General features: G+C 46.5%; 2 protein-coding genes across 3 annotated transcripts; one reads left to right on the forward strand and one right to left on the reverse strand.

Moving 5' to 3' along the window:
• Nucleotides 1-32: 32 nt before the first annotated feature.
• On the reverse strand, nucleotides 33-3005 carry LOC133894850 (probable ascorbate-specific transmembrane electron transporter 1). Of its 2 annotated transcripts, XM_062335030.1 has the most exons (3): nucleotides 2665-3005; nucleotides 2008-2485; nucleotides 33-54 (listed from the first exon to the last, which is right to left on the reverse strand). In XM_062335030.1, exons 1-3 carry the CDS (start codon nucleotides 2873-2875, stop codon nucleotides 48-50), a joined length of 696 nt encoding a protein of 231 aa, XP_062191014.1. In that variant the 5' UTR covers nucleotides 2876-3005; the 3' UTR covers nucleotides 33-47. The 2 variants fall into 2 exon arrangements, with proteins under 2 accessions (XP_062191014.1, XP_062191013.1); XM_062335029.1 differs by lacking the exon at nucleotides 33-54 and having other exon boundaries at nucleotides 1740-2485; nucleotides 2665-3001.
• A 6838-nt stretch (nucleotides 3006-9843) lies between these two features.
• Nucleotides 9844-13033, forward strand: LOC133895795 (uncharacterized). The gene is made up of 2 exons (XM_062336311.1): nucleotides 9844-10279; nucleotides 11363-13033. Exons 1-2 carry the CDS (start codon nucleotides 9950-9952, stop codon nucleotides 12770-12772), a joined length of 1740 nt encoding a protein of 579 aa, XP_062192295.1. The 5' UTR covers nucleotides 9844-9949; the 3' UTR covers nucleotides 12773-13033.
• The last annotated feature ends 1921 nt before the right edge of the window (nucleotides 13034-14954 follow it).

A 14954-nucleotide genomic window follows, 5' to 3' on the forward strand; every position in this document is an offset into this window, starting at 1 on the left:
TGCCTCGTCTGGTCGATACGCATCCACTGGAATACGCTTTCATTCTGTCATTGCCTTGAAGAAAAATAGGACGGCAGCCGGCAGCAGCAGATGCAGAGCACTATTATCATGTACAGTACTACATACAGAGCAGACTGCGTAGAACCATTTATTACGACTCACTCACTCATGTAGAACCCAGGAATGGATGGATGGTTTAAACTTTAAATCGGGGCTTGGGAATAAATCGGATGATTTTAAACATCTAGTTGTAACTGAGCTTTTACACAAATAGGTGCCCATAAAGCATCTCCTTCCTCTATTCTTATTCTCAAAATACAGCAAGTTTTCAAGCAGATTTCTTACTTCCTAACCATGCACATAACAATGGCAACACGAGGGTAGCGGCGGCAAGGGCGTCATCCCTTACATGTTTACCCGTGGAGGGGAGAGCTAGAGTTTTCACAAGTGCGAGAGTTTGAATGCTGCCTCTAACCGGTGGAAGCCTCTAAAGAGGAAAGAACGGTGATAACCAGTACGATATTTTGCGCATATAATGGGTACGTATGGGCAAAAACTAATCGATTCATTTTTTAAGGAGACAATGTACCACGCAATGAACATCCAAAGTGTGCAGGACGAGATGGATATAATAGATTGTCGTCACTGTCTATTTTTGCTTCTATTATTATTCCTTAGACTAAACTTGGCTCCTGGTAAATGAGGAGCTTTTGACGTTGTAAGATTTTTTTCCTTCTTAGTGAAAACGTCATCGGTGCTCTTGCCATATTTTTATCAAAAGCTATTGGAAGTCTCAGGGCTTGTTTGTTTTTTTATTTTGATTGTGACTTCTAGCTTCTAAAAACAGAATCGAAAACAAATATGTCGATTTTATAATACAAAATTCACAATCTGAGATCAGATTATACCACAATCCATAATCCAGAAAAATATTGTTTCTATCATATTATAGCACATATTTACCCACTATTACCGTTACAAATATAACGTTTCGCACTCCTCGCACCAACCCATTTCCCATCCCCCTCCCTCCCTTTCTCCCACCACGCGCGCACCATGCCATGCCACCGCCAGAGTCCGGCGATCCTGACCTTACGGAGTGCCTCCGCTTTCTCAAGGAGGTGTCAGCCGCCGCCGCATCATCCCCGGCCCTCCGCCACCACTGGCCATCCATCACCACATCGCTATCCTCGCTGTCTGCGTCGCTCTCCACCGCTAGTGACGCGCCTCATCTCGGGAATTTCCACACCGTCTCGCTCCTCTCCTCCTCCGCCTCGCTCTCCCAACTCGCCACCGACACATGCCTCCTCTCTGCGCCCGCCCCCTCTAGCGGTGGGGTGAGGCAGCATGGACGGATCCGCCGCAACGGATCTGGAGGCCGCAGAGAGGGTGGTGATGCGATAGGACTCCACGACGTCAGGGTCCTCGGTGCCTCTGGGCAGGGGCGGGGGAGGAGCAAATGTTGTTTGACGATGGTGGTGACCAGGCGGAGGTAGAGCGGTTCCTCTGGGCGGTGGACGACCTCAGGCACCGCCATCGCCGACGGTTAGAATTATAATAAAAAATAAACAAACCCTAATCTCTAAGGCTTTTTTTAAGCTTGAACCGCCAACTGCGAGGGGCTACAGACAAGCCATTAAAATAAAAAGCGGAGAATTCCTCATACGGCATTGCAGTTTTGAAAATAAGTGACTGACACGTGGGTCCACAGATACATGCATGCCAGTGACACAATATCGGATTGCAAAAATTAATTTTCCTATAATATATGGTGACTGAACCCTGGTGGCAGTGGTATGATGTAACCATTGCAATCCTCCAACCTTTGCAAATTTACAGAGATACTCCACTATATAGAGGACACTTAAAACTGATTTGCAGTAACATTAATTCATGTTACACGTACAAGCAACCGCATACATAAAGAGCAGCTTCAACTGAATCGTGAATTAGCCAGGCAGCTCGATCGCCAACGACATGTGAATGACTCACATAATTGTGTTGTACCTGGTGCCGTCGATGGTGACGGCTGCGAGCACGACGGCGATGCCGAGGAGGAGCACGACGACGGCTGTGAAGTTGACTAGGAGTGCCTCGGCGCCGTACTTGGGCAGCCGCAGGGGTGGGCCCTGCAAGAAGGTGAGCTTCTCGAGGAAGCCCAGCTGCGCGGTGCCGACGGCGAGCACGAAGACGAGCAGGCCGAGGACGGCGTGCCAGGGCAGCATGGCGCGCCTGGTGGCCGGGGAGGCGCCGGGGAAGAAGAAGGCGAGGAATCCGGCGAGCCACTGGAGCGCGTAGAGGGAGATGGTGGCGATGCCGAGCCAGGAGTGGAGTGAGTAGAGGTTGGGGATGCCGCTCTCCACGTGGAACTTGAAGACGGCGTAGACGCCGAGGAGCCCCGCGGCAAGGCCCGCGGCGTGCAGCGCCAGGTGCGCCTTCTTCCGGGCGTCGCGGCTCACCGGAAGAGAACGGTAGCTCAGGATCGCTGCACGCGAACGATTAATCATGGAACAATTAATTAATTAAACGCATCGAAATTATATTACTCCAATAATGATGGAATGAATCTTTTTGTACGGATGTAGCGAGTCATAACAAAATAATAAATAAATGGATCTGTACGTGCAGGACGACGACGCAGGTAGAGGTATGTACCGTACGTACCTTCTCCGGCGAGGACGATGAGGCCGACGACCATGAGCACGGGGTGCACGTTGAAGATGAGGGGCTTGTCGTGGGAGCGGAGGGCGAGGCCGCCGCGGAAGTGGACGCACCAGAGCAGCACGAGCACGGTGGCGGCGACGGCCAGGACGTGCACCACCAGCGTGCGCGCGTCGACCGCCGCCTTGGACGCGGACGCCCCCTTCATGTCCATCCTGTGGGCTGGCGTGAGAAGAGAAGTGAAGAGAGCAGGGCAGGGGCAGAATCAGAGCACAACAACTGCAGCCGAGAGCAGCTGCTGCTTAACTGCAGGCAGTTACATGTATATGGACGTGGTTGCTCTTCCCGCCGCAATTACCGGTGGCCAGCGACCAGCCACAAACCAACCCAGCTCTTCTTTTCTTTTCTTTTTTTCTCTGTCTATCTCTCTCTCTCTCTCTCTTCCTCTCCTTCTGGGAAAAGGAAACTGAAGCTGTTGAAAGCTGCAAGGAAAGGAAAATGAAATTCATGCAAGCGCCCGCCCTGCTGTACAAGGCACTCGATAGCAACCACACTGACAGATACATCGTATTCGTATCGCTACATGGTCGATTTATATTTATTTGGACCGTTAGATCATTCAGTATACAACAACAGATCAACGTTACCAACCTAGCTAAAATTCAGATCAATTGATACCAACGAAATCCAAACCAACTTGGAGGGATGATACGCCGATGTTTTGTTTTTTCCAAGAATGATACTCCTATACTATATGGATGCATGTTGCTGGGCTAGTCTGGTCCTTCTCAATTCCAAAAAAGGCTTCTACACCGGCGAGCTTCAATTTTAGTTGGACAAAACTCATGAGTCACCTTACCTGCCTTTTCAGTTTACTCTCAATAATCCATCTTCGATCATTTACACCATCATAAGTGAATATGATGTCCATGAAACCCCATAAATCATCGCACCACTCGTTTTCCACTATTTCTTATGATTTCTCAAGAGATGCACTTTAAACAAACACGTAAGACATGACCAACAATTGCATTAGCTAGACTCTCGATTTTGTTTCGTTATTTGAATGGCTCTGTAGATCCAACGGAATAGACTTGATGTCATCGTTGAGCTTCGGAGTTATCTTAGGCCTGGAGTGCTTGAATTGCATATGCAAAAAATTAACATCATGCAAATGAAAATGTTCAACTAGCTCAAGGCTTTTCTTATCGCACTTCAGAGCCATGATGACTCCTTTTGGCCCTGGCAACTTCATGCATTAGTACACGTAATGAGCATTGGTCATGAACTTTACCAGAGTCGGCTATTCAAGAATAGCATTATATGCTATCTTGAAATCCATCATATCATATGTAATTATTTCTGTTAAAAAATTCTCAGACATCCCGAAAATGATCGAGAGCGAGGCTTGTCGGATAGGTGGGGCCGAAGAACCCAGGACTATGCCGTGGAAGGCATGTTTCATAGTCTCAATATTTGTTCTAGTCACCTACATAGTATCCAAAGTATCAAGGAACAAGATATTCAAAAAAAATCCACCAACGACCAGAACTCAGTTTACCTTGCAATTATTGGGCTCAACCACAATCGGATAATGATTGGGGTGACTAATCAAATCGGGACAGTCATTCTTTTCGAACATAATCAGAATTTTTTACCACTTGAGGACCTTTAGCACATAAGGAGTTGCAGCACAGATCTCCCATTCTATGCACTTGTATTGTCGCTTCGACTCGTAGGTGGTAAATCCCCTAAACATATGGCTGATGATATGCTCAATGCTTTGGAATGGCATATCACCATCTTCATTATCTTCTTCGCGTTGTTGGGGTTTATAGTTAGAAGGCCTACTCGAGGATTTCGTTCCCAAGTTCTTTTTCACATGTTTAAGCATAACACAACAAGTAGCCAAGTCATGTATACCTGATTTATGAATATAACACCACCTTCTATTTGTGCCATCCTCCGATGAGGGTTTCTTACCCTTGCCGAGAAAACAACGAGGCCAAAATTCCTTGTCGTGGGTTACAGACATAACGTTTGGCACCTCAACCTTCTTCTTTTTCTTGACCTTATCATCCTTCTTCTTTTCCTTGTGCTTTTCGGTCGACTTGGAGGTCTCACCCTCCAGCTAGGCTGAGGCAACTAATTTCACCACTCATGTCAGAGAGTCATCAGCAGTAGGTTAACAAAGATACAAAAGCTGTTGTTGTAATCAATGGGGATCATCCTCGATAGCAACGTGAGAAGGAGAAGTACACTGCATAGCAAGGGACCCAAACACTAGGCCAAGGTGGATAGCAACCATAACAAAGCCACACCACGAATAGTACAGCAACACAACAGACACTAGCGACCATAGCCAACGGCCATAGCCGACCATAGAACCACCAACACAACATCAGAGGTCGGACATCACTATGACGAGGAACCAGAGTTGGATAGGTGAACCAGGATGGTGGCACTAAAGGAATTAGCACCCAGCATGATCAGGACCACCACACCAAAGAACCACCATAACATCGACAACCACATCAAAACTGGTCACTAAACATGATATGGCATGATCACCAAAGTACCGCACCAAATCCACCGCCGCTGCTAGGGTTCCGGCTCACGGCTGGGCATGAAGCGCAGAGGTTTACACCTACAAGCACCGTGAGGAGACAGAGGGGAACAACATGGGCATCGGGACTACCAGAGTCGAGCGAGAGAGAGGTGGAGTTGGGATGAAGGAGCGTCGGGTCAAGGTGCAGTTGGGAGAAGGGAGGAGAAGAGGGCCGCCATCTGAGCCACCCACCCATGCACACACTTCGGCTAGGGTGAGCAAGCGGTTGCGTTGTCACCACCATCCCCTGCCCGCGCCCACCCTAGTCAGAAGAGAGGGGATTGACACATGTCAAGTATAGATAGTATAATAGACAACCCCTCTAATGAATTATCTATAGCATGCTTTCCAAATTTAATATTAACCCACATTTGGGTGTTAAAGTCTACATGCGTCTTGGAGTGTGCTACATACTGACTACACTAATTAGTAGTTAGCTTATCTCTATTTTCCCTTTTTCTCTCCTCCACATAGATAAAAATCTGACATGTATACTCTTATAACTAGCATACATGTATTGTTGGAGATGTTCAGTATTACTCATGTCAGTCAGTCGATGTGGACGATGTACGTGAACTAGTCTGTTGCTAAATAACTACTTAACTTAGCTGCTGGGTTGGCAGGTCTTGTTGCGCATGCATGCTAGCCCATCATCGTAAATAATTTATTTATTTATTGGAGGAAGAGGAATTCATACTCATTTATCTATCTTATATATACGTGTTCTAGTAATTCTTATTCGCTGCTTTGGTCAATGAAACTGCAAAAAATATACTCCACTCCTAAATTAAAGAATAGCCATTTGCTTCTCCCTGTGTACTCCTGTAGCTAGTGGATTCATTACAACAGAAAATGCCATCAATGTCAGTTCATATCTGGCATCGCTGTTAGTTTTTGAACTGACAGTCCACAAGTGACATCGATAATCGTCGATACATACAACTATCTCTGTCGGTTTATAACATGGAACGGTAGTGATTGCCTCATTATCACTGCCGATTCGGGTCAAGAACCGACAGTGGCAGTGATAAGGTGACTATCACTGTATGTTCATATTTTTTAATCGAAAGTGATAATTGTGCACCCCCTATGTATAATTTGCAAGCATATACCTATTCGCATACAACAAATCATAGATATACAGACCACACGTATATTCATAGATATTCACATGCATATCATCATTCGCATATATCACATATTCTTTACATATGATTCACATATAGTTCATAATTCATTCATACATCAAAGATTTGCGACAAGTTTTACAATATGAAGGTAAAAAGAGAGAGGATACGATTCATGTTTTCTTCTTACTCTTAATAGATGGAGATGTACTAGAAAAGTCATGAATCTCGAACATAGGAGACATCCAACGGTTAATTTGGGTCCACAACTTGAAATTATGGTTGTCCGGTTCATGAAGCTCACCATTCGGATTGATGACCTCCTTAAGAAGCCACTCGGTGAGGTATCCTTGAATGGCTACGAGTTCATGGAGTAGCAATCGACTGATTTTCAATCTCATTTGCTGGCATTAACGAATTGGAGATATTAGTCCGTGAACACGTATAGAAATTGAAAAGTAGACATTAATATTTAATTACAAATCTATACATTATTCTCTGGGACACTAGAATTGATGATCATTCACATGTACGTGCATACATAGAAGTCACATAAATTGCTACCTGGATCCTGCTTGTGACACTGAAAAATTAAATGAATCTTCAATGTCATGGAACGAGGTGTTACTAAGAATTGCGAGATATGAATACTTTGTATGTACTAGGAACTCCTTTTGGACTCTGAATTCAATCTAGTATGTTGCAGTCATGATGTCATCGACAGGATAATGGCCCCAGTCTTCTTTGAAAAGTCCCGTGGATGTGCAGTTACTCTGACAATCAGAGAGGCTAGTGAGTAGAGTATTGTCGGGGGTTGCACTTGGCTCATGGATACTTGTAGCTTTTTATGTACTTCTTACATGAGGGAGTCCACTTCTTGTTGTATAAGGGCATCCACACTTGTTTCATCATTCCATCTTGTTCCTCTTTCCTTGTCTTTTGACTCTTACAAGTGTTGGCATGCTCTAGGATTGCATGTTTTCATGGAGTACTAACACCAATGTCTTGCGTGTGACCTAGCTGCTCCTTGTTTTTCAGGGCCATAGTTAGTTCGTACTTCTCCCTATCTGGCTTCAGAGAGCCTTGGGAAGACTGTACATTCACATTTGCGATCTTTTGGGTCATTCTTCGTCTCGAATGCTTTTCGCTGCCAGCCTAATTTGTCATGTCATATGTAATCTAAGAGATAACTTGAAAATTGTTAGATGTAGATTAAATACTAAATCAACCTAAATTTTCAACTATCCATCTATTCATCATCTATTTATCATCATTCATTCATTATTGTCCTAATTGAGTCATCTTCTTCTATGTAAGATGGCATTTCTCAGATTTTTCTAACTATAGTTTGTAATTAAATTTCTAATAAGAAATCATAAACCCTAATTACCAATATTTAACTAAAGATGATGAAACCAAGCATAGCTAGGATTTCAATTTTCACTGTTCTTTTGGCCAGTAACAAGCTTCGAGCACTATAGTGATGGTACTACACCTAACTTTTTAGACTCTTTAATTCCTGGGGTATACTACTCTAATCAATGAAAAATGAAAGTGTTAGTTATGAGCTGAGTTAATTAGTCAGGCTTGAGGTAACCAAGTAGATGCATTTAATTCTTCTAGTATGATTGATTAGCTAGGTAGTGCAGTTCTTTCTTCATCCCTCTTAATTCCATGTAGGGGGCATTAAGCATCAATCACCGAACACATTACCGGTAGTACAAGCACTGAGCTCATATCTAGCGTATAAGAGCTAGCTATGCTGACACATGAATTTCTAACTAGAAATCATAAACCTTAATTACCACTATTAAACTGACGAAACTAAGCATTTCAATTATCCAAATCTAAAGACAATTTCACATTGAACTCAATAAATTTTGGTTCTTCTTCGTTGATACAAATTTAGTTCTCCAAAATAATTAAGCATCACATTTGACACAAATGGAAATTGAAATAATCCTAACATTTCAAATTATACAAATTACTACAATGGTCAGTTTCAGATGATATAATGAACATTATTTTCCTCATGTAAAGCACATTCTAATTGAAATTGCACCTCAACATTGAAGCTCTCCCAACCATTCACCTCCAAATTAAACCTATTCCAGCAATACACCTCCAAATTCTAACATTTCTAGCTCTAATTTCAAACTAATCCTAACATTTCAAACTAATTTTAAACTAATCCTAACATCGTCGGCAAGGGCAAACTGTTGGCATCCATCCATGCATCAGAGAAAGGGGAGAAGGGGCAGGGGCACACCATCGGTGGTCGGGGCATCGGTGGTTGGTAGTTGAGGGTAGATGTGGTGGCGGCATGAAGGGGCCATGGCAGTGTCGGTGGTGATGGTGTGGAGGAGACAAAGCAGCCCTCGGTGGTGATGGCATGGAGGAAGAAGGGGTCGGGGTAGAGGCAATGGGTGGAGGAAGCCGTGACGATTGTGGAGGGGCTGGGTCATAGGTGGCGTGGGTTGACGACATGGTGGGGACGGTGGCACCGATGTAGGTCAAGAAGGAATGTTGGTGGTGCAGGATGATGAGGGGGTGGCGGTGCGGATCGACGAGGCCATGGTGGAGCGAGTGGAGGTGGTCGACATTGGGATGGAGGAGGCTAGGAGCATGACGGCGGCGTGGATGATGTCGCGGCATTAGTGGCGTGTCTACTTTGTTAGGGTTAGACTTTGGTGCTGCAGCATCTAAGTGTGGAAGAAGAGGGTGGAACCGCCGTTTATATGTTAATAACATATCACTGCCGGTTGATAACTATAACTGGTCGTGATAATCTGAGTATCACTGCCAATTGAAATTAAGAATCGACAATAATAATATTATCACCGATGGTTCTATTTCTCAACCGGCAGAGTAATGCTTTTATCACTGTCGGTTCTTTGTTTTAACAAGCATTGGAAATATTTTTGTTTTTTTACTATTTATCTTGCAATTAATTCTAAAACTTATTTCAAGTACAATACTTACATTAATAATTCGCATAAAAATGCATATTCCTGCATATACTTAATTAATACATATCCTAAACCCTACTTAATTTATATTATAAATTGTGTTAATACAAATGAAAATTAAAATTAAGAACATTTTACAGTTGAGTGAAGCAAATGAAATGTTTTCATAAAACTTCTCGTAGAACCGAGAACGAAGATTTCATACTGTACATACCTGATCATGAATTAGCAACTACATCCAATCTCCGAAAAGTCTCGATTTGCACATTCAATTCATAGCATCCCTTTTCAATCCATATCAAGGATAGTTATGGTGATTTCTAAAAAAAAAGTCAAAGATCCAGCCATAGAAAATTCTAACCTTTCCCTTTAGCTGCGAAACGAAATATATAGACACACATGTGAAATTGCAATATTAATATTTGTTAGCGACGTGATCTGTAATAGTCAAGCTAACCTATGAATAGTCCTGTGGTGCGCGTCCCCCGTCGTCCATACACACACACACACGTTTGTGCGCGTGCCCCGTCCATCCTGCTGCTGCTAGCGACCGAGCGATCCTCTTGCAACTGTTCCATCGATCGATGAAGAGCTTCCTATTCCCGGAGCGGCAGCGGCGGCAGCAGCACGACGAGGAGGGGGCAGCGTTGGTGCCGCCGCCTGCCCTGAGGGAGATCGAGTGCAAGGGCGACGACGGAGCGGATCATCATGATCCGGCGCCGGCGGTCCAGCTGGAGCGTCAGTACTGCTCTGATGGGACGACGACGGAACAGCGGCAGGCAAAGCCGGCGTGGTGGAGAGGGCAGCTGGTGCCGACGAGGGGCGTGGGGCTGGTCATCGGCGGTCTCGTCGTCCTGGCCTTGCTCCTCGGCGCCACCGTCAGCTGGTGGCCGATCCACCTCGACTACTCATCGGTATGTAACACCAGCTAGCAATCACGTACTACTATGCAGTAGTATTACAAAGAAGAAGAAGAAGAACTGAGAAAATTAAAATCGAACTCAATTCATGAAGCATACATATATTTACTAATCCATCATGGTATTGTTTTCTGGTTTCCGGCCGGTTCTAGAAAGTCAGTGCGATCGATAGAAAATTGTCAAGCATGGCAAATGAAAGGCAGCCAGCTAGGCATGCAGCTAGCGTTGCCGTTCATGACGAGCTTTATTTTTCCAACGTTGACTTGGAAACAAATAGTACCAGTAGAATATATAGAAACTATTCTATTCTACGGATCTATCTGTCTGTGTATCTATATCAAAATCGACATACTTTGAAAGAGGATAGGTATATATAAATACGGTCACTGCTAAATAATACTAGCTCGATATATATGATCTATCTATCGCCTATCGGTAGTGAACAAGTAGAGACGTCAATTTCACTGACCGAACAATTCGAAGTGGCTACGTGGCTAGAGAGAGAGAGAGAGAGAAACAATTCGAAGTGGCTACGTGGCTAGAGAGAGAGAGAGAGAGAGAGAGAGAGAGAGAGAGAGAGAGAGAGAGAGAGAGAGAGCATTGTATTCACGAGGAAAGTGTCCCACGGGATACGCGCCACATCTTTTGTTCAAGCTTAGTGGGCGAAGCAATTCTGTGGTCGACGTCGCCATCTATCCTTCCTTTCACTTCCACGTACCTGCATCATCATCATCACTTGACACTTCAACGCTTTGCAAATTCATTCTATTATATATATATATTATATTACTCCTACTTGTGACGATCCATGGAGCAGAGCACTGCAGCACTGTTTTAATTATTTCCCAGTTCGTGCTTAATTAATATATAATGCTAACTTTAAGTATATATATATACAAGTCTAAGTCAACTGCGTACGCGTTGTGGTAAGAATTGATATGACCGCGGAAGAGTAACTTGGGTCTTTCAACTGAACTGAACCCATGATTAATAGTATAAGTCAATAATTGCCGTGGTTGATCTGAATTGAATTTTCCCGCACTGATCCTGTGCGTGCATGCATGGCACACATGGCAGTCGTCGTTCCTGCTGGGCGGCGGCATCCGGCAGCACCGACCACGGCCTCCTCACCACGCTCGCTCGCCTGCAGCGAACCTCATACCGATACCCTTCAGCTGCGGTGGCAGTGGCAACACCACGTCCTCCTCCGGAACATCCCCCTCGCCATCGCCATCGCCATCAGCATCAGCGGCGGGACGCGCACCAGCAGCTCCGCCTCCGCCTCCGCCTCCGCCGCTGTGCCCTCAGTACTTCCGCCACATCCACTCGGACCTTTCGCCATGGCGCGAGACGGGGATCACGCGCGAGGCGGTGGAGCGCGGGCGCGGCCGCGCGGCGTTCCGGCTGGTGGTGGTGGGCGGGCGCGCGTACGTGGAGACGTACCACCGCGTGTTCCAGACGCGGGACACGTTCACGCAGTGGGGCATCGCGCAGCTGCTGGCGCGCTACCCGGGCCGCGTCCCGGACCTGGACCTCATGTTCAACTGCGAGGACATGCCCGAGGTGCGCGCCGCGGACTTCCCCGTTCCGTCGGAGGCGCCGCCGCTGTTCCGCTACTGCAAGGACGACGCCACGCTGGACATCGTCTTCCCGGACTGGTCCTTCTGGGGCTGGCCCGAAGTCAACATCCGCCCCTGGGCGCCGCTGCTGGAGGAGATGGCGCGCGAGACCCGCCGCCTGCCGTGGACGGAGAGGGAGCCCTACGCGTACTGGAAAGGAAACCCCGGCGTGTCAGCCGCGCGCGCTGACCTCCTCCGCTGCAACACCTCCAGAGAAGGCAAGGAATGGAACGTGCGCGCGTTCCGGCAGGACTGGGGCGCCGCCATTCGAGCCGGCTTCAGGGACTCGAACCTGGCGAAGCAGTGCAGGTACATGTACAAGATCTTCGTGCAGGGGCGGTCGTGGTCGGTGAGCGAGAAGTATATCCTGGCCTGCGACTCGCCCATGCTGCTGGTGGCCACTCCCTTCAAGGACTTCTTCTCCCGGGGGCTCGTCGCCGGGAAGCACTACTGGCCCATCGACCCCGCACGCAAGTGCACCGCCATCAAGTTCGCCGTGGACTGGGGCAACGCGCACCCGGCGCAGGCGCAGCGGATGGCCGAGGAAGGCAGCGGCTTCGCGCGGGAGGAGCTGAGCATGGACTACGTGTACGACTACATGCTGCACCTGCTCACCGAGTACGCGCGCCTGCTCCGCTACAGGCCCACCGTGCCGGAGAAGGCCGTGGAACTCCGCCCCGAGACCATCGCGTGCCCCGCGGACGGCCGAGACAGAGACTTCATGATGGAGTCGATGGAGAGGTACGTCGCCGACTACGAGCCATGCACGCTGCCGCCGCCCTTCACCGCCCAAGAGCTCAGGGACATGGCCCACAGGGACGACGAGCTGCGCCGGAAAGTGCAAAAGATGATGGAGAAGCAGAGCTAGCTACCTTAGCTTAATTATTATATTAGCTACACCGTACCGTACCGTACCTTACCTTACCAGGTCGCGATTTGTTATCCTCATCTCATTTGGAGTAGTAAAGTAATTACTATAGCAGATAGGGAGATCTAGCAAAGAACTACGAGCAATACAAAAGTCCTTTTTCTTTCTTCGATGGATGCACTGTATTTTCGATCGGAGGCAGCATATATACACTTTGCCATTCAAATTTAACGACATTATATTATTGCACTTTTCACTAAATTATATTATTGCATATCAGTGTGCCCATGTTAGTATGTACCACCGTGTTGGCATCACTCCACTACTACAGAAACCTCAATCAGCAACCGTCTACCAGTGCCGGTTTAGCAAATACCGGTAGCGATAAAGTTATCACTGTTGATTCATAACCATCAAAGACAAAAAAAATAATGAGTTTGATGAAACCGACAGTTATACCACTTATCACTATCGGCAATGACATCACTGCCAGCTCGTGACATCAACCGGCACTGATAAGAAGTGTATCACTGCCGGTTGCTTCCACTAACTAGCAATGATAAAGAGTGTGTCATTGCTTGAAAGTCCAAAATTTAGACAAATAAGATAACTATTAAATAAGTTCCTTATTGCACTAAGAAATATATATGATTACACTAAATAAGGTCCCGATCGATTATAAAATATATAAGGTCTTGATTAATTACAAAAGAAGTTCCGGATTACACAAAAATCAACATTCGGAATGCAAAAGATCGACATTAGTTGCTAGCTATCTAGCCTACCGCTATGCTAGCCCACGCTTCTTCAACAGCAGTCCATCATCATCTGACGACTCGATGTGTCTCCTTCTCAAGCTCGTCCTAGACAATGCTACCATCGTCGTTATCAATGCTACCAACACCTGCATGATTGCTTTTGATACCAACAACAATAATTGATTTGTTCTCTGCCCCGACACCTAGATGTAGAGTATCTGCATCGTCATCTATACAATGTTGATGAAGACAATATCGTCTTCACCAATGTGATCCACACCAGCATGTACGATGAGGCAGAGGATCCTGCGTAGTGTAATATCAGGAGGGTTGTGCAGATCAGAACTATTTTATATGTAGTTTGTTATAATATTAAGTTATCTAATAGTTGTAATGAACTTTTCTATATTATGGTTTGTATTTAATATTAAGTTTGACCACTTAGTTACTCGCAATATGCATCCATGTTCGTCGCAACCTGCTACATTTGCTATCCTTTAGTACCACACTGCCTTGCATCTTTTATAAACCTCAGCTCTGACTTGTATAACCGAAAGGTTGCGTTGAGCTTGCAGTGATGGAGAATGTACGAGTGGCTTTCCTAGCCCTGCAACTCAAGCACATGTTTTTCAATTTATATTGAGTAGTATTATTGTCTGACTACTAGTTACCAACCGGCAGTGTTATATTATCACTGATGCCTCAGTTCCCGCACCTTACGCAGCGATACTATCACTGTCAATTGTCATTGTAAACTGACAGTGATAGTTTGTCATTGTCGATTGGTTACTTGATCTGTTAGTGATAGTATCGCTGCCCAATATAACTATCCTTCTCCACTCGCCTTTAACAATTAGCCACTCCTAAGCCACCACACTGATGCCTCGACTGCCACCCCCACACTGCGCCATCCTTGACCTCCTCCTCCACTGTGTGACCTCCTTTACATCTCAGAGCTGACGTTGCCTCCTCATCCACCCGATGCCAGCCTCCTCCACATCGACGCCTTGGCTCCCGCCCCACACCTCCTCCATCCCATGACCTCCTCACATCTTAGAGCCGATGACGTCTCCTCATCCATCCCGATGTTGGCCTCCACCACACCGACGCCTCAGCTCCCGCCCTGCGCCTCCTCCACCTTGCGATTTCCTCCATATCTAGAAGCCGATGTTGCATCCTCATCCACCCCGACGCTGGCCTCCCTCACACCGATGCTTCGTCTCCCATCCCATTCCTCCTACACTATATGAGCTCCTCCACATCTCAGACTCGATGTCGCCTCCTCATCCACCCTGAGCTGGCCTCCTCCACATCGATGCTCGGCTCCTGACATGTGTTGTTGACATGCCCTCCCTGGATTCTTCCACCCCGACGCCTCGACGAGACCGACGCGTTGTGCCCTCCTGGGCCTCCTCCACCCCAAT

The sequence above is a fragment of the Phragmites australis genome, chromosome 16, assembly GCF_958298935.1.
Source record: "Phragmites australis chromosome 16, lpPhrAust1.1, whole genome shotgun sequence".
Classification (NCBI taxonomy): domain Eukaryota; kingdom Viridiplantae; phylum Streptophyta; class Magnoliopsida; order Poales; family Poaceae; genus Phragmites; species Phragmites australis.

What these genes read in the sequence shown, in the direction of transcription:
- LOC133894850 (XM_062335029.1), bottom strand. Translation starts at nt 2,875, where the DNA reads ATGGACATGAAGGGGGCGTCCGCGTCCAAGGCGGCGGTCGACGCGCGC. An exon ending in CATCGTCCTCGCCGGAGAAG is followed by an intron (nt 2,486 to 2,664) that starts GTACGTACGGTA and finishes GTTCGCGTGCAG; the next exon opens with CGATCCTGAGCTACCGTTCT.
- LOC133895795 (XM_062336311.1), top strand. Translation starts at nt 9,950, where the DNA reads ATGAAGAGCTTCCTATTCCCGGAGCGGCAGCGGCGGCAGCAGCACGAC. An exon ending in TCCACCTCGACTACTCATCG is followed by an intron (nt 10,280 to 11,362) that starts GTATGTAACACC and finishes CACACATGGCAG; the next exon opens with TCGTCGTTCCTGCTGGGCGG.